Source organism: Telmatherina bonti (genome assembly GCF_933228915.1).
Source record: "Telmatherina bonti genome assembly, chromosome: 19".
Lineage (NCBI taxonomy): Eukaryota > Metazoa > Chordata > Actinopteri > Atheriniformes > Telmatherinidae > Telmatherina > Telmatherina bonti.
Window position 1 is genome coordinate 15,362,033 of NC_136617.1, and position 24,521 is coordinate 15,386,553.

Below are 24,521 nucleotides of genomic sequence, written 5' to 3' on the forward strand. Positions count from 1 at the left end.
GGGGAGAGCAGTGGAAGCTCCTCGTCCTTGAAAAGTGCCGACCCTGCTCAACAGGTGCACGGCTAATCGATATCTGTAATAGACTAATTAAATCTGAGATAGAGACAGATTGCAGTGAGTGTTTTTAGCGTGCAGAACTTCTCTGCCCTTGATCGAGGCAAAAGAAGGTTTGTTGAAGAAGCTCTGCTGTTTTTTTTCCCCTCTCAGCCTAAAAGCTTTTCACACTCTGATGCTGAACCAATGCAGCTCCACCATTGACAAGGAAACCTGTATGTATCCACACAATGCATATAACAAGACTCTACAGGAGAATGTTTGTAATTGTTCCTTTAAAAATAATAATTATAATAATAATGCAATATGATCTCAGATTAGTGGTTGTCACCCTCTGGTATGTGTCCCCATATGAGGGGGTGGGGGCGACACAAAAGATCCCAGTAGGTGCAGTAAATGTTTGATCTTTATAAGCTATAAAAATGGGATTTGCACAGCACACAAGCCAAATCCATTAAAAGGGTTTAAAAGTCTGCATGAGGTTTAAATACAGAACACACTGCTGTGACACATTGTCATATGTCGGTTTTGTTCTCTGGAAAACGGAGGAAGTAAAATTTTTTGAACAAGTAAGTTACAACTGCAGAAAAAAAAGCAGCTGACTGATGCATTTTTTATTTAAAAAAAAAAAAAAAAAAAAAAGCTTCCCAGTCACTCTGCAAGGAGACCACCCAGCAGATGCAGGATTCTGAATCAGACAGCTTACAGAGACGGGCTGGAAATGCAAACAGCAAATGGTGCAGCACAACAAAGTCTACTGCAAATAAGAACTGGTGGCGCTGTGTGTGTTGCTGCACAGATTGTGAAAATCAACATGTAGGAGAAGGAAATTAAATCTAAATGTTTCACAGTAAGGCTGGTCTAAAAGTAACACCTTATTTTAAACCAAAATAAGATTTCAGTCCTTTTTTTCTTTTCCTAAAAAAGTTAGTTAAAAAAAGATAAGAACAAACATTAAACCTAATGCTTCTGCATCTACATGCACCTCCTTATATACACACATACACCCAGAAGGGAGAAATAAAAACTTGAATAATGTGAATAAACTTGTGTAAGATGGCGGCACGTCTTTCAGTTGCTTAATGTTCATATTGATAGTTCTATTAAAAACTACCAGCATTAGCAAAACTACTCCTTTATTTACTCATCATATTAAAACTAAACCTTGCAGTATTGCACACAACTATCTGTGGCACATCCCTGTGTGTGTGTGTGTGTGTGTGTGTGTGTGTGTGTGTGTGTGTGTGTGTGTGTGTGTGTGTGTGTGTGTGTGTGTGTGTGTGTGTGTTAGCCAGGTACAGGTGAGGGGAACGTGAGCTCTACTCTGAACTACAGAAGCCCAGGGGGAGCATTTGTGGTGTAGCAGACATTAAAACGGGAAGAAAATAGAAGATTTTTTTTAAACTATAAAACTGATTTCTATACAACCGTACGGCACAGATGTTTCAGATGTTGCCATGTGTTTAGACTGACGAGTTGGACGCTAAATCCTGAATCCTTCTTTCACCTTCATTTTTTTCCCCCTTTCTTTTCTTTAAAAAAAGGAAAAAGTTGTGAATTAGCTTCATGCTACACACTCCATGCAAAACTTTATTTGTACTTTATGTCTTCTGTTTCTTTGCGGTCTTGCACTGTTAATGAGAAGGAAAAAAGGCCCAACATCCCTTCCCTCTGCCGAACTGTTCAATCTGAAATGTCCTGTTAGTTTTTTATGGTAGTAAAAGTGAGACTTATTGTCCTGGAGAAAGGTGCCAACAGAGGTTTAACATTCTCCTTTCTACGTGTTTGAGTGCCTGTGTGGCCTTGGCAGCAGAGAGGAGGGCACGGCTTACTGCAAGACACGAGTGGAGAGGCTTCGAGGAAAGAGGTTGGTAACCACTGTCATAGATCATCACAACGGAATAAGCAATTAAAAATCTATCCTGGCTAAACTGACAATGAATCAGTCGTAATGTTGGAGAGGCTATTTTATGAACCACTGGCTGTGAAAGTAAAAGTCCTATTTATTTCATCCACGCAGAATATTAGGTGACAGAGAGTTGGAGCGCTTTCAAGCTTTAGATTTAAATCTAAAGGTTGAATATTTGTTTAATAAATAAGTTTTAAAAAAAACCCAAAAAAAACCAACTGCCTTCTTGAGTCAAACATGGCCGCTTGCGTTCATCGTTCTAACATGGTGCAGGTGGCAGGAGTCAGACAGGCAGCTGAATGAACTTTAACACATCTACTTTCTTTTCCAAACACCGGCCCATAAGTGTCATAAGTGATTTATGTAAATAAGGGAGTTATTCCCCATAAATAAAAAGGATTCTGCTGGCTTCTTTTTTCTTCTCTTTTATCTCCTTAGCAGCGCAGCTCATTTATGCATCATCTGCTAGCAGATGGCTCAGGAAGCTTAAAAAACCACAAGCAGCTGCCTCACACACTTATTAAAGAATCAGCGCATAATTCTTAAGGTGTCACCCTTTATTTCTTCCCTTTTAAACAAAGAAACACTCTCAATGAAATGACCCAGAGCAGCAACGATGACAGCAGATTTATGAAAGGTGATGGAGCAAATGTGTCGTTTGATGAAAGCTGTAGATGACTTCAGACTTCGTCCAACAAAAAGCAACTTTGGACTCATGACTGGGCAGAAAACACCTGAACTCATGTGAGAGTCAGCATGTTTGACCACAATCCATACAAGTAATGCTAATCTTAGCTTGGCATGTTGGCATGGCAACGTTTGCTACATCTCCTACTGAATAAGAAGTACAGTCAGAGCAGATGCAAATATCAGTTTTGTCTTCATCACTCCATGAATCTCAGAGTTCCCCAGAAATGCATTCAGTGGCTGGAGAGATATTCTAGTCAGAAGCAGTGATGGAATGAGTCGTACCTTTTCCAGGAATAAAAACAGGATTTTTTAAGACAAAGCAAAGAAAGAAAAAAAGCTGCAATCAACAACTTGGTGGAGACAAGAAAGCTTAATGATCATTTTAAGTCTCAGAGACTTGAGTTTAAACACGCTGGGGAAATTTCAGTTTGTAGTTATTTCTCCATCAGTCCGTCCGTCCCTCTGTCCGTCCATCCTCCCTCTACTGCTAATGTGAGCTTGGGTCATGCAGGTAGCAGTTTCACCAGAGGAGACCAGACTTACTGGACAGCTGCTCCTGGGGAATCCAAGGCATTCCCAGGTCAGGAGAGAAACTGTCCCTACAGCGAGACCTGGATCTTGACCAGGGCCTCCGTGCTACAGATGACCTGAGCAACTTCATCTGACTCATCCCAACGGGACGAGAGAAGTGCCCAGTCCTTCCTGGGTGACCAGGAAGAGCCCAGACGCCTTGAGGACGGAGCTCACTTTGGTTGTTTTGTTTCTATGACCTTCTTTCTGGTCACTACCCCATAACCACAGGTGAAGGTAGGGAACAAGCTGGTGTAGCATCTGGATCACCACACACCCATCTCCCACTCCATTCTTCCCACACTCACAAACAAAACCACAACCTGAAGTCCTCCACCTGTGGCAGGATCTCATTCCTGACCCGAAGAGGGAAATCCACTCCTTTCCTGCTGAGGACCGTGGTCTTGTGTTTACAGGTCGGCTCATTCTCAAAGTGTGAATGAAATTTTTCTTACATGTACTTTAAGTAAATATTTAACAGTTTCCTACCAAAGACGCGCTCATCGTTGATGTTCTTGATGCAGAACCAGAGACCTGCAGGGAAGGTGCAGACCAGGATGTGGAGGTCGAAGAAGAAGGAAACCCACGTGGTCGGCTGGTGCTCCGACACCGACGCTATGATGGGGATGTGGATCTTGGCGTAGCTGTGGGGGAATAGAGGATGGTAGAAGGAAGGGAAAGACTGTAAATCATGATGAGCACTCTGGGACTGTTGAGAGAAATTATACAAAAAAAAAAATTCTCCTGATTAACAGGAACGATGAGGCTCAAGGATTTATTTTTCATTTTTTTCTCCTGCACATCCTAAAACTCAACACATAAAGCAGAACAGATGAGCAATGCTCCCGACTCTTATTAAATCTTTATTCATTAAAAGCTTTAACACAGCAGCTTTTTTTTAATCCACGTCTCTATCAAGTGTTTTGAATTTACAGTTAGGGAAGAGAAAATGGCACATTTAGGAATTAGTATCGGCCCCCAAAGGTGGGAAAAGGGGAGAGAGAAAAACACAGATGTAAAAGAAACATCAGCATTCTGCTTGGATCAGCAAACGGGTGTTTTTGTGTGTTGGTGGGATGGGGGGGTGTGTGTGTGTGTAATTGGGTGCACTATAAAATCAGACACGCTGCTCAATGTCTGCTGCACTGTTCCAACACAGACTGTGCTGCAACGCTCCCCCCTCTGGGGTGCTGCGGGTCGGGTTCATAGCCGTCTCAGAAAAGGGACACGTGCATTCGATTGAACAAGTGTTCTGATCAACGGAGAGTGTGAAGGTCAGCCGTGCTTACCCGGTGTCCCAGAGAGAGTAGAACCGACCACTCCACGGAGCAATGTATCCTAGCGACAGAGAGGACAATCAATGAAGGAAATGCTGGTTCTTTCTAATGCTTTTCATTTGCAGTTGCAGGAAATCTGTCGGACCTTAAGAGACGACATCCTTCCCGTCACCATTTCTGTGTCTGAGCTGGAATATATTCTTGTTTGCATGCATCCTTCTTTGCAAAGGTTTAGCACAACCCTGACTGAACTGTTGTACATTGCAGACTCAGGTTGGAGGGTTTCATCTTTTCTCCAGTGTTCTTCCACTGATACTTTTACATGCAAAGCTGTCCCTGGTCTGCTTCCACCCCATCTCCAGAGCTGCATCACTCAAAAGCAAACAGAAAGTTACTGTCTGTTCCTTAAAGACTTATTTCTTCCAAACATCCCTGATGCCCATGCTGAAGTGAGAAAAAAAAAGGGGGTTTTAAGTATTCTGCTCCCTATGCTTGGAAACACAGAAAGCTAAAATTGAAGGAGCTGGTTTAGGTAGATAGATAGATGCATACATATACATATATTGTAGATATACACTATTCACAAAAAGTTAGGGATATTCAGCTTTTGGGTGAAATTTTACAACAAGCCTAAAATGCATTCAAACCTGTACAGGTGAACTTAATGTGATCTTCTCTAAGCTTTTAAATGCACATGTCCAACTGTTAAATGTTTCAATAAATTTTGCACAAGTTGCTGTTCTCTAACAAGGAGCTTAACGGCAAAAATCACAGCAGGTGTGTGATCCTTGAATTGACTAATAAATGTCCTGGTTCAATTAGAGCTGCTGTTTAAACAGTTGTCCTCATCATGCTGTTCACATTTTGACATCATGAGACCAAGACGACACCTAACAATGGAACAACAGTCCCTTGCCATTGCGATGCTTCAAACAGGACGTTCTCAGACAGAAGTGGCCACTGAGCTTGGAGTGTCACAGAGTGTCATCAGCAGGTTGCAACAGAGATATGGAGAGACTGGAAGAGTCACAGAAAGGCCTAGAAGTGGACGTCCTTTGGCCACATCCCGTGCTGATGACCGCTACATTGTGAACACTGCCCTGAGAAACCGGATGATGAATGCCACTCAACTCCAGGCACGTTTAAGAGAGGTGAGAGGCACCCAAGTGTCACGTCAGACCATTCAAAACCGTTTCCATCAGCGTGGTCTGCGTGCTAGACGACCTGCACGGGTACCTGACCACACCACCAGGCACAGGCATCATCGTCTTGCATGGGCCAGGGAGCATTTACGCTGGACGAGGAACCAGTGGGCCTCAGTGCTGTTCTCTGATGAAAGTCGATTCACACTGAGCAGAAATGATGGCCGGCAACGATGTTGGAGACGTCAGGGAGAGCGCTATGCATCAGCCACTGTTGTCACCAGGCGAACTTTTGGTGGTGGCGGTGTTACAGTGTGGGCAGGGGTGTCCACTTGGTACAGAACTGCCCTACACTTTGTGAATGGTACAGTGACAAGCCCATACTACCTGAATAACATCATTAATCCAGTGATTGTGCCCCTACATGAACAGCACAGGCCTAATTTCATCTTCATGGACGACAATGCTCCTGCTCATCGAGGCCGCATCATCAGGGAACGGCTGTTGGAGACTGGTGTACCTCAGATGGAACGGCCTGCACTCTCTCCAGACCTGAATCCCATTGAAAACCTGTGGGATCAGCTGAGCCGTCGTGTAGAGGCTCGAAACCCTGCACCCCAGAACCTCAATGACCTGAGGGCTGCCCTTCAAGAAGAGTGGGATGCCATGCCTCAGCAGGCAATAAGTTGCCTTGTGAACAGCATGAGACGTCGTTGTCAAGCTGTAATTGATGCTCAAGGGCACATGATGAGATATTGAGACGTTCAAATTTTTTGTTGTGGTGTAAATACCATTGTTGTTACCTTTTGTGTTGAATGAATTTTTTAAGATGAGGAAATCAGTAGTGCATCCTTCTACTTAAATGTCTTACTTTTATGATATTATATCACTGTAGCATGAACATATTGCATTTTCCATAAATTTCACCTGAAAGCCAAATATCCCTAACTTTTTGTGAGTAGTGTATATATACACACGCACACATACATACACACACACACACACACACACACACACACACACACACACATATATATATATATATGTATACACACACACACACACATATAGTTTTTCCCAATAGCTGGAGTTTTTCAGACCGAGAAGAACATTGATGCAGATTGTGTCGATGCTGAAAACATATTTTATTGATGCTACGTAATTAGCAGAATTGACTTGTTTATAAATGTAACTGAAAGCATTTAAGCTGCAAATGAGGCTGCACATGCAAATGTCTTCTTTTGGTAAAGCTTTGATCTGGAATACATTTCAGCTGTTTCCTCGGGGCTCTTACAGCCACTTGCAGAAAGCCTCACAAGTGCGTAGACAACGCACAGTGTTATCCCTAAACTCTACATTTCCTGACATGTTTGTACTGACACGTTGCTTTTTGAAAAAGATGGAAAACTCTTTATGAAAGAAGTTAGAAACCATAAACAGGAACAAGCAAGAAACAGAAGTGGAAAACCAGCAGCTGGGAAATAAAGACATTCTGAGAGGTGATTAATAGGATGAGACTGATTTAGCCAATTGATTCTTGGCGCTGTGGTAAAGTTACAGAAGAGAACCAGCTGGTTCCTGTATTGTACAAACTCTGAGATCAAAGTCTGACGGAGTAAAGTGAGTCGTGCTAAACTGGCACAACAACTGTTGCAGAATTCCATCGCTGCATTCAGAGGGCAGCCTGAACCCAACATACTGAACCTGTGCATTGACCCATGCCACCATCGACCCATACCAACACTCCACCAATGCTTTAAACTACAGAGTTTTAATGATTTACAGCAGCAAAATGTTAAAATATGAGATATGCACATGTGGTACTTAAAAGGATTTCTCTTCTTCCAGTTAGCTGAAATAATTCCCTGCTACTTATGAGACGATGAAAGTAAGTGTTTAAAAATTACATTTGTGTAAGAATCTGGGCTTTTATGGACATTTTAAGCTTTTTGCGACGTTAAAATAAGTCAAGAAGTTCAATTTGCAGAGTGCTTCTGCAGAAGAGAAGTAAAAATCAATAAACTAAGATGAGGTAACATTAGAAACTGAAATCTTCAGCCAGTTTGGACTGTGGCTACAAAACAGCTAAAGACGATGGAGAAAAACATTACCAAGGACAAAGTTCAAGCAACTGGCTGCACGTGCAAAAACATCTACTAGATCTCAAAAAAGGCACTTAAAGTAGCAAAATGCACCACCAACGCTCAGAGGATTTTTCCCACATGCAAATCTGCTCCGTCCATTTCGGCTTCTGTTTGTTTACAGCTCCCCTTTCCAAGTTTAATCTCAAGACAGCGAGCTGATTAGCAGCCCACTGGGGGGGCCTGGGGGTCAGCCTGTCAGGGGAGACTGGATGACTGTGCTGCAATGTCTGGCTAAAAAAAAGGCGACTAGATGTAAAATGGATGACATCTCAGATCTGGCTTGTCATTAATCATTAAAACTCAAAGCCATTTTTGGCTATTTTTGGTTCGCCTGTTGTGTTTTTAATGTAAAAATGCACGTAGAAGCTATCGATCGCATTACAGTTCCTGAGAAACTGCTGACAACACAAGTCACTGCACTCGGGGGCGCTGATGACCAAATGAGTTTCAAGGGTTAAAAGTTATTTACACACATAAAAGGCTTAATTGTGTCACATCTGAGACTAAATTAAGACGGCTTGTTAGGTAAAGGCTCTAAAGGGTCTAAAATATATATTTTCAGTTGAAGAAAAAATTTATTAAAATAAAGTGTTGGGATTTTTTAAAAAAAGTCTGATGTAAGGTCAGAGCTAGGTTTGTGTCTGTGTTTTTACATCCTCATTACATAATTTTCTCCATGTACGTGGTCACTGGTGGGTGTGATGCTAGTCTGACATGCTGTGGATGTGCTCAACTGTGACAACTGGGAGAACTGTCAAAGGGAACTGCCCTCTTGGGATGAGGGTTTTTTTTTTTTTAAATTGGATTAATCAGGTATTTAAAAAAAAAAAAAAAAGTAAAACAAATAAGGCAGTATTTCTCATCAGTTTAAATAAAACAGTCTCAACAGGAATAGTTTAGTAGAACTAAATTCAGCGTTTTAAACACTGAGTTAGCTTGTCAGAGCTCCATCTGAACAATGACCCTGAACAGCACTTTCAGAAAAGTGCAGCTGCACTTGAAGACACAAACCTGTGTATGTGAGATAGATTACTGTGAGGAAGACTACACCGGCAGCCAGAGAGACTCCGAGGAAGAAGAGTGTCTGGAACTCCTGTCGGGTCAGCCTGTCCTTCAGGTACTGCAGGAAGGCGTAGGCTTGGAGAAGTGCAAACACACCTGAGAAAAAGACGCAGACATAAAAGATTGGGCAAACACACAAAGGAAACTCTGAATGTTTGAGGAGGCCTGATTGAAGCCACCTCCTGCGGGGTACAAAGCAGCTTTGTGCTGTTAAGAAACCCTGTTGTCGTTTTAGTGGAATTCTCCACAAAGCAGTCTGCGGCATCCCTGTTGGCTTTGCAGGCAGATGTGAAAGAAGAGCACTGCAGGGACAAAACATGTCCCATTCACAAGGCGAGATTTGTGTAAATAAGCCCTTCTTGTCCCTTTCCTCAACTGTTTTTGTGGTTCCTGAGCCCAGTCGGTCACACCTCTGTTCTCCTTCTCTTTGCTCCGTCACTTTCTCTGGGTTCTTTTCTCCAGCACCTCTCTGCTTGTCTGGTAAATTGGAAATAAAAAAATTGAAACAAGCAAGAGAGGCCTGGTTTCCTCCTTTTTCATCACCCGCCATTCGTTCTCAAACCTTGCGTGAAATCTCCCTACTCCTCTGCAAGCCGACCGCCGCCTGCAGAGGGTCTCACCCATCTCCAAGGTTAAGTCCCTGTCCGTCTGTCTCCTGCAGAGCGGCCGTGGTGCTAACATGCTTGTCAGTCTACGGCGCTGTGCTTTCCTGCTTGAGGGGGTTGACATCCTAACGGCACAGACAGGTCCGCGGCTCTGTCACTCTTCCCGTCTCCCAGCCCGCTCGGTGAAAGTTATCGCCAGATGTTCTGAGCAGCTGTTACCCTGACGACATTCAAATGTGCTTGGCTTGCTGAGAGAGTGAGCAGTGAAAAACCAAGTCCTAGATGATATTTGGAATCGTATTTGTGAAAATGCTGTGTGTGTTCAGTCAGTCCTTGAAGGAAAACAAAAGCAAGAGGAAACAGGGACACTTCAGTGTACACCTGCCGCAGTGTTATGCAAATTCTCCCTCTCTTAAAAGAAGAAAAAAAAAAAAGGCTTTGCTCGGCTTCCAACGAGTAATGGATGCAAGAATCAAGCTCTACCCTATACCACAAGCCAAAGTGGAAAAAATGGCTTTTTTTTTTTTTTTTTTTTTTTTTTTAAACTGCATCGTTGCGGAGACTAGACACACCAAGTGTGATGACAGCTGCCATTTCTGTTTGAGCCAATCAATGTTTAAATGTGCATCAAGCAAGAAAGTGATCACACTTCTGTGACTGAGGTTTCCTCCGTGTCAGGACAGCTTTCATTCAGGGATGAATCGTAGAAACTTGAAATTGCTACTGTGATAACAGACTGTCAAAACACGGGATTCAAAACTTCTTTAAGTATCGCACCACCACCAACACTGCTGGGCTAATGCTCAACAAGCCTTTTGCCTTCACTTCTGATCATTTAGGCACTAAAGCTACACCAGGCTCAGGTATGTCATGACAATGGCGGTCAGTGTTTCTCCTGGTGTCATGCTATGCAGGTCATCTTAGTTGTTTGTTTAAATAGTCTACGTTGTTGCAACGTCGCCAGAGTATCCTCTTTGCCTCAGCAACTTCCACCTGAGTATTCCCAAAGATAAAAAATACCAGGAAAAATCAAACCCCGGCTGCAGCCTTGAGAATGGGGCGGGGCTGGATATTGGGTGAGGTTGGATGTCAAACGGGCGTGGTTAGAATGCAAGTGGGCGTGGTTGGTGTCATTTGGGCGTGGTTAGAAAGACAATGGGTGTTAGGGGTTAGGGCTAGGCTTAGCAATGGCCACAAATCAAAATGTTGAGGGGCGGGGTTGGACATCCAGCCCCGCTTCATTCTCCAGTCTGCAGCCAAGACACCCTCGGAAAAATTGCTTCTTGTTTTCTGTTTGTAGATGTTCTCAGCTTTGACTTCCACTGGTATGACAACCACTGAACTGGTGGTCTCTACAGAAACCCCTGCTGAAATTAAACCTTGTTTACTATATAAAAAAGAAACCTTTATCATTTTCAAAAATTATTTCATTTTATTTGCATCACCAGTGAAAGGAAACCCACCTGTCTTAATATGGCAACCACCAAGCTGCTTGCTCAATCCCAGAATGTAACCAACTTATGTTTGTGTTGAAATAACCTATTACACCATAATTTCTGCTTCATACATGACATTACCAGACAAGCACAACGTGAAACCAGTTCTGTGTAGATACCACCACCACCACCACCACTCGGTTCCCTGGGTAAAAACAGGTGCAGGCTGCTGCTTGTAGATTTAAACGTTTGTCACATTTCATTATGAATTACTTATAACTTGGAACACAGGTAGCTACGCTGTACTAAAAATTTGCTGACTTTATAATGAGGTGGAAAAACATTTGTGCAGAATTTTTCAGAAGGGAACCCGTTCTTTCAGGAAGATGAACAACTGCAGGTAGAGAATGCGGCACTTACCGGCAGCAGCCATGTGCTCGCTGGTCCTGATTGGCTGGAAGCCGACAAAAGGGACCTGCATCGACAGTATGAGCCCAACAATGTAGAAAGTGCTGTAAGCTGTGGAAAGAGACAAAATACAGGGAAAAAAGAAAACTATTAGACATCCCAGCTGAAAAAAAATAGTGGGGGATCTAACTAAGAGAAATCAACTTTGATAGAAGTGTTTAAAGTCTATTGATTTTTACTGCTGTAGCTCAGAGGGAGTAAATACAAAATAGCCAATCTAATGTCATTTACAGAGAAAATGGGAGTTGGCTTGGCACAGTGGCGGGAAGGCCTGGGGTGTGTCGACGCTGCGAAGAATGCTGCGACTCCCATCTTTTTGGCTCGGGAGAACCGATACGCAGACACGCCGGCTTAATTAAGATTTCATACTCTTCCTGAAGAGTGTGCCTGGTTTTTGAAGTAGCTGTGACCGCCGTCAGCAATCTCCTTTTCACACATCTGCTATTGACTCACGGCAGAGAGATGAATTGTAAGAACACAGACTGAGGTATTTTATTAAATTAGGAGTTTCTTTTTCTATATAGTCCCTGTCTGACATCGAGACACCCGTCTCTGAGAGGAGGAATTGGGGTCTGTAGTGGGGTCCTCAACTTCTTTTCTCTGTAGCGAGGGAAGAAGTTGAGGAATATAGTGGGAATTCGCCAACAACTTATTTTCCCGTCTTTCATTTCAGTTAAGAATTGCATAAGCTTTGTGAATGATGCTCAAGCTGCACATATTGCAGAGAAACGATGAAAGCAGAAGAGGAGCTCCGCCTCACCCAACAGTCAAGCTTCATTAAAGAGAACCTCCGTTTCGGTAGAATTGTTTGGAGATGGAGCAAAGACATGTCAAAGGCCGTCATGCTCTTCAAAGCTTTCAAAGACTTTGCTTTGTCAGTACAATATCTAATCATGCATAAATGATACTTGATATGGTTTCATTCATGTCGGCCATGACAGAAGTGCCAGCTCTGAGTACGGCTAAGCCGATGGCGAATGTGTGGAGAGATGTGGAGGACTCGGCTAGACTCCTGCGAGGCGGTTAAGATGTTAAGATGCTAGTGTGCAACTGGGAGTTTTAGGAGAAACAAGCCTTCCTATTCAAAAACAGCATTGCTTCTGTAGGAGAGAAGCAGCCGAAGCATTGTTCTGCAGTATTTGCAGAAAGAACAAAAAAAGCAGTAAGAAGGATCAGGCAGCAGGGGAAAACAGAAAACTATAACACATCCCACAGTTCATAACAGGCTGAATTTACTGTTAAGTATTGCTTGGGTGTGTGGATGTCTGCAGTGATGATGAAACGTCAGCGGTTGTCATATGAGCACTGGCGTGACTTGTTGCTGAAGCTCGTTTTGGGGTCAAACGCTCGGGCAACAATATTTGCAGACGCATGGGAAGGTGGTGATTTATCCATTTATTGCATACATCTCTGTTCGACTGAGAAAGAAACTGCAAACAATGTCAGTCTGCTTGGAGGCTACTCCGTGTGGGGGTGTTTGGTTTTAACTGCATGTGTTGCTTTGTGTACAACTTACCAATATAAACTCTTCTGCTGAAGCGTTGCATTAGCAGCAGCACAAACACATGCAGAGGAATCAGGTTGATAATAAACACATAACCTCCCCATGCGGACACCTAAAAGACACAAATACATAGAAATGTTAAACATACCCCAAAGACATCAGTTATTTTCCTTTAACTCTGCTAAGCAGAAGCTGTCGTGTTAAAACACTTTAAACTTGTTTGTTTTGTGTGGACAGTTCCTGTCGGCTCATCTGTAAATGTAACAAGATGAGGAAAAATGGTGGGAAAAAATAGATAGGAAAAGGAGACAAAAACCAACAAGAATCTGAAAAAATATTTCTAAATATTTCAGCTAATTAACTTTTATCAGGGTAGTGTCACACAGGCAGCACAGTACATCACTGGAAAATAATGAAATACAACGCTGTACTTTATCATCAAGGTTTACGTTTTAAAAAAACAATAACTATAAAAGCTACAGAAGATGTTATGGGCTGCCTACACTGATCCTCCTGTCCTCATTTTTATTTATATGAATCCCAGTAAAGATGGCTGAATGAAAATCCACAAGCATTGTTCTGAATGCTGGAGCTGGAAGGAACTGTGGGATGGGCTTATCTTCCTCCATTTAAAGGAGGATGGACGTGTGTTTGCTGTGCTGAAGGAGATTAAAAAAAGAAAAGAAAAAGAAAAAACCTTCCTCTATTTTAAAGACTTTAACCAACCATCATCACTGAAACTACTGAAATACTAGAAACCTTTTCCAAGAATCCAAAGTCCAGATGGAATCCATAACTTATCTCCATAACAAGTTATATCCATAACTTGTCTAATAAACCATTTAAAGCACTGGATGTTGAACCAGACAGAAGGTTTCAGTCAAAAACAAAAAAAGGGACAAAACTGAACAGTGAAATCAGTTTTTTTTTTTTTTCTTTTTTGTTTGTGAAAAGGGAAACTTCTGCATCAGCAGAACACAGAAACGGCACACACTCCACAACTTCACATAGTAACTAATCTGTTGCTGCTTTCTTAAAGTTTAAATCATCTGATATTCAAACTCTAAATGATGAATAGCAGAGAAATAGATTTAAAACTGGAAGCAGGAAAGATTTCTGTTCTTTTCTGCCCTCAGATCAGAAAAGAAATATTCTAAAGCTCGGATTAAAACTCTAGAGCTACAGAAGCTTACCTTTATGCAGGTGCAAGTTACTGCAGCCTGTAACCTGAACACTGCTGTAGTCATAACAAGCAACAGCATATGTGCACTCTGGAGTCAGAGCATAAAGCTTTTCTAATTTCACCACCTAAGACAAAATATCCTCCTTTGCTTTAAACCCAATGTATGTGCAAACAGCAATTATAAGTGTATTAATAAGCCAGCTATCAACTTGGCAAACTAATTGTTTTTATTATTATTTATTTCTAAATAAAAATGCTACATAGTGAATAGTTTCTCAGGGCACCAAGTTAAAGCTGAGCTGCCATCTGAAAGACATCTTACTGCCTCTTCAGTTTTAGACAGAAGCACGCAGCCATAAAAAGCTGACTTATATACAATCTATAAAAACTAGCAATCCCACTTTACATGTTTGATATAAAATGTGAGATGCACCAATAACTTTAAAAGCTCCACTAAAAGTAAACCTGAGCTGTTGCCGAGGTCTGCTGAGTATCACAACATGGGACGCAGAGGCCATAAAACAAGTCCACAAAAACAGCACTGACAGCTTTGTCTGGACTCGTCTACGGCAAAGGTCAAGCGAAACAGACCGAGGTGGAAAAGCAGAAGAGGGAGAGGTTAAAAACAGAGCAGAGAAAGCAGAAATGGCTAAACTTGAGCTGGAAAGGTAAACCTAGAAAGTGTCAGACAGCAGAGTACAAGAGGGACTTAAACAGGGATTACAACGACACAAATCAAATGATTTATTCGTCCAACAGCTTGTCAGAAAGATCCTCTTTGCACCTGCTATGTACGATGATAAGAGCGTTCATTACACTTTTATAATCACGGGAGAAATGAGCATGATGTGTTTAATTGATTAAAACATTAGTAACCCATATTAAAAGGCAAGGAGTAAAGAAAAAAAAAAAACATACTTGCTTGTGCAATTATCTTCTGGCAGCCATTTGCATCTGTTGTCTCAGATGGTGACAGCCAATTAGAGACATGTGAACCGTAACATGAATGAATACCGGAGATGCCTTCAATTTAGGACTCATTTTCAGCGTTGACACAAGGATGGCTGATCAAGACTGCCGAAGACTAGCTGGGAACTAATTGAAACCATAACACTGGCAACACAGCGAGAGAAGCGCTGCGACTTAATTTGACTGAACACACCATCTGCTGCGCTAACTTTCGTGGTGAAGTAATGCAGAGTTAGGAAAACAGCATGCACAGTTAAGATTACGCCGACATCTGCAGGACTGCTTTACAAACAAATCCCAAATTCCTGTAACAGATCAGGAAAAAAACGGACTACAATCGACAGAGGACATTAAAAGCAGTGTGTCTGCAACACTCTTCTTCAGTAAAGGTGGTACGGTACGATGTAGCGTTATTGATTCTACAGAATAAAGATTGACAAGTCGCTCCTGAACTCCAGTTTATTCACAACTCCATGATCTCGGGGTAAACTTGACTAAACAGACTCTTTAAAATATTGATTTATGAGATGGGATGCACTGTTGACCCACGAGTTGAGGTTGAATAATACTTTTTCTCAGGCTTGTTTGTCTGTTTGAATATAAGAATGATGCAATGTCAGATGGCTGGAAGATAACGATCTGACAAGTTTATTACATACTTTTAGATGTTTTGGGCATTTCAAGTAAACATTGCGAAATAAATACTAAATGAAAAGCTCCATTCTTGTGTGGTATTTCTTTAATACTAAGTGAAGCCCAACTTTAAAGCAGGTCACACTCATGAACTTAGTGGGTTGTTGCATCATGAGCATTGAGCTGAATTGATCTTACTCTAAACCAGCCAGAGTCTACAGCCATGTTGGCAGCTTTATGCTGTAGATCTTGTGCACTGGCCGAACTGATGAGGTACGCATGAAAAATGCTGTCATCAGGACTGCATTCAAAGCTGTTTCTGGATAATTGTGTACCTCACTGTGTTGTTCAGAGACATTACTTGGAAAACAAATAGCGTTTTCACCATAGATCCGCCAATTCTGATTGGACAGTCGGGCTGTCCAGACTACATCCCGAACTAGATTTCCCAAATAAAAAAAAAAAACACAAGTGTGTGCCAGTTATTAAGATTTGTTCAGCAGCAATATATTTGAACCAGCTGTTTGAACTTATTGGCAAAGTTTTAAAAAAGAAATCGTAAAAAATGGAATTGAGAAAACAATGTATCGCCCCAGCCCTACTAAATACAGTAACCTGGCAATAAATAGGTTGACATATCTAGATGACGGGGTTCTGTTTTGCTTCATCAGACTGTGATTTTCAACACACATCAAAGCAGTTTGCAGCAGCGTGTTAAGTGTCTGGGATGAGGATCAGGACCACCAAGTCAGAGACTGTGGTCATCAGCTGGAAAAGGTTGGAATGGCTTCTCAATGTTGGGAATGAAATCATGTCCCAAATTAGGGGGTTTATGTATGTTCAAGTCTTCTTTACTAGTGTAGGAAGAATGATCCATTGCATCGGTGTGGGGTCTCCACCAGGCTGCTGTGACAAATAAGCTGAGCTGAAAGACTAGGCTCTTTGTCTAGCAGTCCAACTATGTTGCTACCCTGGTAAAGGAAAGTCCAGGTTTCTCCGCTTATGCTACTATCTTCATAACTTGATTTTAAATACTGATAGAACATGGTTGAATGAATGAATTTTAAATAAATGAGAGATTTCCAGAAGTAATTGGCCTGGCAAAGTCTGTACAACACAAACATGATCAAAAGTTCCTAGCGATCCATTTGATAGCTGTTCAAACATTTTCCAATGGTAAATTCAGGGTGGCATTGGAGAAAGTCTGAAGATCATCAACATTTACATGCCTTCTGAGGAGAAACACATTTAATAGCTGCTTAGAATCAATTCACAATGAAATTGGGTGCCTTTGTCCATTCACAAGTCAGACATTGCCGTGAACACTGTGTGTTCAGCAAACTATATGATGTAACTTGGTTGCGTTTTGCTATGTTTAGTACATAATCGATCAAGAAATCAAGGGAGGAAAAAAAGCCTGGGAGTAAATGGGCTTTTAGTCACATAAGAGGGCCGTGAAAAGATGAATGCCTGACACAAAAGCTACTGCTGTATGTCTATGCATAATCACGTACAAGCTCTATTTGAAATTATGGTTCTAACAATCGGTTCCTCTGCCAAGGCTACAAAGCAGCAACAGAGGGCAGGAATCAGAAAATATCTCGAGCCCCTCTGCATTTCATGCTGGGCTTATCTGATGACCAGGATAAAGAGAATGCAGACTGCAGTGGGGAGAGGCTTGCACTATGTATGCACAGACATGCATTTTTGTGTACAAAGCACTCTCAGCGAGAATGCACTCTGATTATTCACAATGTTGTTCTGTTTATATCTGTAACCATTCATTTACTCTGCCCTCTTTAATACCAGCCGTAACTTTCTGGTTCAGTAAGATGTTAAATCAGACTGAAAAAGCCTCCCGTCTGCTATGAGCATCTAAATGACTGAGTATCAGTACATATGAATGGCTGCATATGATAAGGTGTCGGTTGCTCAAGGCTGCGCTATAGAGGAAGTCCACGATTCAGTTTGCTCTTCACTTCTATCACTTTATCATCCTGCTTTAAAAGACTGATTGTAATGAGTTACGACAGCTGAGTGTTTGTACGTTTTTTTTTGCCAACAAACTGACAGACAGCCGTTTGGAAGATTCGGAAGGGTGGACCAAGCGAACCAGCACCATAAAGTGCACTAACTGACTGATTGGCATGCCATTATTGGGACTTTTTAGTCATGCTAAACTGCATCTTTTAGGTAATTACCTGAGGAACCTCGCGTTTGGAATACTAAATCAGGACTTGACTGAGCAAAGGAGCTTTTTAACATCACAGGTGACTCTGCTAAAGGACACTGAAGGATTTAGAATGGAAACTAAGCCAATTTTTAGGGATCTAAGTGCCCTGCTCCGCCCCTCTTCATTCCAACCCCAGCAGCTCTGCTCTCACCACTGAAAGGTTGAAAGCAGGATGATGCCAGTGGTACCTGCCCATCCGTCCGACTGACTGCTCTGGTCCACTTCTTAATCTCATTCACGTTCATTTTCTCTTCTCTGATTATGCCAACATCCAGGCAAAGGATCTTTTCCATCCATGTCTCCATATCTGCCTTATAAGACTGTCACATCCAATCACAGCTTCAGTTATATCCTGATTAGACAGTTCGAAGTGAAGGAGAAGCAAAAGATTAAGCTGCGTTAACCAGTTTATGAAGCACTTTGCGCAAGGCCAAAAAGGGGGCAATGGGGGTTTTTAGGACCCTTGTAGTGTTATTGTTTATAGCTCTCTGTAGGAGGACTGAACATCACATCACTGGAGAGAAGGACTGGGTTTGCAGTCAAGGGAGAAGTAATTAGGAGTAACAACTCAGTGTTCCCATAATGCTTCTGGCTAGCATGAAGTGGAAGTTCCATATCACAATAAATTCCCTTTTTTCTTATCATTTTGTATTTTCTAACCATCTCTGTCCCCTCTGACCTTCTCCCTCTTATCTTTTAGCACCTCCCTATATCTCTGCCCCATGCCATGCATCTTTGCAACAATCCTCTCTTCGTAATCTCTCGTCTTTTCAGTCCCCTCTGCAGTGTGATCGATGAAGCTGGATTTCAGTAATCTGTTTCATTTGACATCTGTCTTGCTGCAGGCCACAGACATTTAGCCTGGAATGAGGAAGAAGCTGGAGATTTTCATAGGTCCTTGTGCCTCCCAACACACATGCAAACAATGGGTAACAGAGGCACTGTGCCTCAACTGTCTCTCTCATCAGCCCCCTGATGGGCTTGTGCCTCGATTCATAAATAATGCAGAAAACACTGGCTAAACTGCTACCAACAATTTCCTAGCATTCCCAATTCAGTGGTGCACAGAAGCCATGCTCTTCAGTTGTATTGTGTCAGGGGGCAGAAGCAGGATTTGTTATCTAGAACTGGATCTGAACTGGAAAAAGCTTCTGAGAGTGCTTCTGTTTTGGTCAGAACATGTCTCCTTTTGTAACACCTAAATGGTAAACCTGGGACCCTCTGTGATTTGTGTAGTTCAAGTAAATGATGGGATGTCTGGTTGCAGAAATGTAAGGCAAGCCCATTATAAAGACAGCTGTAAAACAAGAATAGCAAGAAATTCTTGCAATGTGGCATGTTCTGTCTTCAGACAATTTCGCCTATAAAGCAGCACAAAAGTATCAGTTGTAACACTGCATGACTGCAAATAATCCAAGTAATAACAGAAAACAAATACTGAGATTAATAATGGCTGTAATGACAGATTATTTCAATGATGGATGCTTCCAGTGTCAGTTTTTATTGCTGATTTGGTATTTTGTTACAAACTAATCTGCAGTTTGCAGATACACTGGATGGATTGCCAGGAATCAATAGAATAAGATAATATAGAAGCCCAAGTTAAATTGAGAAGACAACTAGAAGGCAATGTGGGGTCCAGTATGTTCAGATGTAAAGATAACAACCATCTCCTGACCTATAACTGCTTTGTGATTGTACCTGTTTTAAGTCTACAAAAGAACTGGATCCAAATTTATTGGGAGGCATCAGAATCTCCACAAAATCTTGACATATTTTCTCGAGCTCCTTGGCAAAATCGTTACAAAAACAGCTGGATTTCACGTTTAACTTCTGATAAAGTCTAACACATTTTCAGCTATTGATCTAAGTGACACGACTACATCGAACATCTTTAACAACAAGCACTTTGTCTCTGTCCTGCTCTTGTGAATAAATTCTTGTCAACCTGCAAGTGTTTCAACACAAAGGACAGTGGGAGGTGAGCAGCTGCTGCTCAGCAGGAAAAACAGTTCAAAACACGACATTTGAAAACATTTTTAAAAGCCCGATAATCCAAATCACAAGCAACCTTGTAGATTTTAGCTGCCTTCTGTTTAAAACTGCTTTATGATTCAAATGACCCTCAGTCTTAAAACTGGATATTCAAACAGCATAAATGAGACAGAAAAGTAGAGTCAGGATGAGCACAGATCCCATCACTGAATGAGGAAAACTATTCAAGCAAAGGCAAAGCTACTTTTCAGGATATTATTAACTCCTGATGTGAGTTTTTAATCAATTAAATAAAGTCAGACCTTCATTAAGTCTAAACTAGCCAAAAGTAAGTGTGTACTTGTCAGTGTGAAAACCTTTCTTACCATGTAAAAATAGGAGATACAACAGCCAATCGTCCAGAATACAGATCCCGTCTTCACAGATTTCACCTGGCAGGAGAAGGAGAAGAACAGGGGATGGGTTGAGTCACATCGGCACAAACTTTCATGTCAAATAAGTCACATGGGGCACAGATGGCGTTTCAGCTCACATTATCTTTAATGATACCATGTTGGCCTTTAATTACACAGAGATCTGGATCAAGAGAAGACTACATTCTGAAGCGCTGCTGTACTGGCTTTATATTCTCTCATCAAAAGCATTCTGAAACTTCCTGGGATCTTCTCTTGCTAAAAGCTGATATCTTCCGGCGTGCCTCTTGCCTTTGTGTGGGAGGGGTCACACTGGCATGATCACCTTTTCCGGAACACGTTCCACTCTGCATGTTCTGCATGTGACACAGTCGTCACATATATACATATACATATATATATATATATATATATATATATATATATATATATACATATATATATATATATATATATGTATATATATATATATATATATATATATATATATATATATATATATATATACATATATATATATATATATATATGTATATATATATATATATATATATATATATATACATATATATATATATATATATATGTATATATATATATATATATATACATATATATATATATATATATATGTATATACATATATATATATATATATATATATATATATATATATATATGTATATACATATATATATATATATGTATATACATATATATATATATATATATATATATATATATATATATATGTATATATATATATATATATGTGTATACATATGTGTGTATGTGTGTGATATGTATGTGTATGTATACGTGTGTATGTGTGTGATATGTATGTGTGGGTATGTATGTGTGTATATGTATACATCTGTTGGTTTTTTTTTTCTTTTTGGGTTATTTTTTAGTTTGGTTTTTTTTTCTCTCCCTTTCCTCTCCCTTTATCTCTTTCACTTTTCTTATGAGGTTTTTTTTCCTCCTTTCTCTTTCTGTCTTTCGTCTGTCCTCTCTGGTCCAGCAGTACAAACTCTACAATTCAAACAATAACACAAAATAAATATAGAAATAAAATAAAAATTCAGAAAGTCAAGGGGATCATTATATCTATTAAGCTTCCCTTGGCAGAGAAAATTTGCTCAGCAGAACACAGCATCCAGACCATCATTCTGCTTGCCTAAACACTGGACAAGACGGAAAAAAAAAAAAGCTGATATCCTAACAGTTTATTGATCGCAGCATAACGATTATTACAGATATGGCACAGCAAGCTGTAGCTGCAGAGAAGATCTGGTCACACAAGGCCATGCTGCAGCATCTTGTAAACAAGCTTGAAGCTGATAGAGCAAGCGAGTGTGAAATTTAACATTTACAAACACGCTTAAAAGCGCACACACACAATGGAAGAAGCATTTCAGAGTGACCTTTCAAATGATCCAGCTCGGATTATCGGTGTGAGTTTGGGGGGGGGGGGGGGGGGGGGGGGGGTGTTGGAGATATTGTCAAAAAGCGAAATTGCATTCAACGCCACTCGCTTACTGAGAACAGGGAATCGATGTTTGCTGGACCAAGGTGGTCTCACCCCACCAAATACCCTGACACAGACCTCTGGATCAATCACCTGCACACTCCAATGACACTTTATACAGTTAGTAAAGCTTGAGGAGTTACCACAAGAAGATAGACCAAGATGATCAGATTTTCTACAGAAAAACATGAAATTCACTTTTGTCTGCAGAAGGAAGAAATAACATTTCAGTCCTGTGGCTCTCTCAGTATGACAGGACAATTACGGCCCTGTCAGAGGGAATATTTTCCTTTGAAGGAGATAAAATGGTTTAAATATCATATGCACCAATTATTGATTTTCATCCTGCACAGTAAGCATGTCTTCTTCACCTCTTGATCCAGTCATTTTTACACCTGCCATGAGCTCAATGAACCCATAATCTAAATCCAGATGGAGATGCTTCACTTTTTAAAGCCACTGGAATGGTGTGGGTGAACTTTATAAGCGCATTGCAGCATAAGATCATCACCCTGGCTCTTGAAATTTAATTTACAGTTAAATAATAGTCAATAAAACAAGTGTGGCAGTGATTTAAAAAAAAAAAAAAAAAAAAAAAAACTGGGGGAAGAAACAAGAGGAAATGCTGTAGCTAAAACTGACTTATTCAAACTTCAAAAAACAACTTTAATGAAAATTAAAACCAAACAAAGCAGAGATAATAGTTCAATAAAACAACTGCAAATAATACTCCTCACAGAATTTACTTCAGGATAGTATAAGTTTTAGATAAACGTGTATAAAAGTAGCAGTGTAATGTGCACTCCCAAAGGCAGAACCAGCAAAACCTCCCTCATAAATGGCTCCATGCTGACTGGTTCCTTTGTTATAATGAGAGCGACAACAAGAATTATGACAAAGCTAGAAAACAATAGTCATTGAACAAACTGCTGTGTTCTTCTCAGACAATATTCCCTGCTCAAGCTGAGCCAAAGCTAGCACGAAGCCCTGTGTTATCCATTCTGTGCGTGTGCAAGCTGTGTTCAACTGGTGCCCTGGTCACCAACTCTTCCTCCTCCAGCTCCCTCCCTGACCGCTGCTCCCTTTGTGAAGACACAGAAGTCGCACAGTGCGAGTCCAGTCCAGCTAATTAAATGTGAGTCGGAAGAAAATAGGGGGGATTACTGTTGCTACAATGCAGGCATGCTGGGTTAGAGTAAGGGAGGGATGCTGCGCAACTGTGCATTTTGCAAGTGTATATGCACGTCTTCCTCTTCCAGAGAGCTGTGGCATTAAAAACAGCAGCCCTCCTCTGTGTGAGAGAGGATTCAATTATAGATTATGGGATGGGTTGTGTGTGTTGTGTGGAGGAGGAGGGAGGGGTAAACACAGATTTAAGTGAGTGGAGCTGAATGGGTTAACAGTTAAAATGAAGGAGTCAGATAATGAAGATTGGACTGAGGCTTGAGAGAACGAGTTGCCATGTGGAGGGAGAAGACAGGAGTAAAGAGACGTGGCAGAAGGTGGAGGGGGAAGGAATTTGCTATAAGGAGAAATAGGAGGAGAAAGTAAGGTGAGGGGAGGAAGAAGAAAGAGGAGGGGGTAAACAGAAATGGCGACACGATGGCTGGGACAAAGGAAGACAAAGACAATTAATGGCAGACAAGATTGAAGGAGGATGGAGAGGAGGAAAGAAGCGCAAAGACAAATGTGGGTAAATGAGACTGATAATGAGAAGCAGTGATGCATGGCCTGGATGATTGTTTTCAGGGTCCTTGCCAAATTGAATGGAAGATCTGAATGGGGGCAGGTGTGTGTTTTTTCCCTGTTTTTGATGCTCTATTCATGACATGTCATCTTACGAGGTGCTGATGGCTGCCTCGAGGAGTACCTGCCTCACTTGGAGATGTATTGACTGTTCACACAAGATGACAAGAGGCCGAGTTAATGACGGGAAAGCAAACATATGCCCCCACTACAACCTGATGCAACAAACCAAGTTTCCTTCAGGGAAATAAACTGGTGGCAAAGGTTTTGGACCAGCAGAAAAGTTAAATAGTGAAGATGGCCATGCATCAATCTTTCATTGCAGATTTATTGTTCAAGTTTATTTCAATAAAATTATTTCCTGGTTGTCCCAGGTGGCCAGGTCTACTTATGGGGGAATTTGAGGGGGGATGGGTCAGGCACTCTGCTAACTCTTAAGACTTTATGCTTCCTTTTTATGAGTCCTTTTTAAACATCCCTGCTCTTATACTTCCATGTCTTTTACGTTGGCATACATATTATTCTAATTTAAAAGTGGTCTCATCTTCTTCATATGTTTCACCTGTTGCACATCCGCCATATTCCTAAACATCCACATGGCCTCCAAAAACAGGCCAATTACGTATGTTAATGATGCAGTGGATGAACACAAGGCTGCATTACAGAGCATAGGTGGACCTTTATGAGACTAGTGGACAGTGCGCAGCAGGGTCAATGTCCACTGTCCCTGGCTACTGGGGCCCATTGATGTTGGGACTCCTCTGCAGTCTTAAGGCTGGGAGTATGGTCTTTCCTGTGAGCTGTGTGCTTGGCTGGGTTTAACGTTCTATGGTCGCTGCTGGTTGCCTGGACTTGGAGCAGTTTTTGTCTAACTCTGTTCCTTGGAGGGGGCTTGGTTGCATTTGCATATTCAAATGAATCAGTTGACAATTTATTATTTAAATTCTGCATTGAAAAATG

The 24,521-nt window shown here is 41.3% G+C and overlaps 1 protein-coding gene across 1 annotated transcript in view; it reads right to left on the minus strand.

The window, feature by feature from the left end:
• Positions 1–24,521, minus strand: part of LOC306769731 (dolichyl-diphosphooligosaccharide--protein glycosyltransferase subunit STT3B) — a 100,728-nt gene that overhangs the window by 12,224 nt on the left and 63,983 nt on the right. The window contains exons 4-9 of the mRNA XM_079258426.1: positions 20,240–20,305; positions 12,874–12,973; positions 11,310–11,408; positions 8,798–8,944; positions 4,513–4,561; positions 3,713–3,867 (exon numbers count right to left, since the gene is read on the minus strand). Coding sequence (XP_079114552.1) covers positions 3,713–3,867; positions 4,513–4,561; positions 8,798–8,944; positions 11,310–11,408; positions 12,874–12,973; positions 20,240–20,305 — 616 coding nt within the window. The remainder of the gene's footprint in view (positions 1–3,712; positions 3,868–4,512; positions 4,562–8,797; positions 8,945–11,309; positions 11,409–12,873; positions 12,974–20,239; positions 20,306–24,521) is intronic.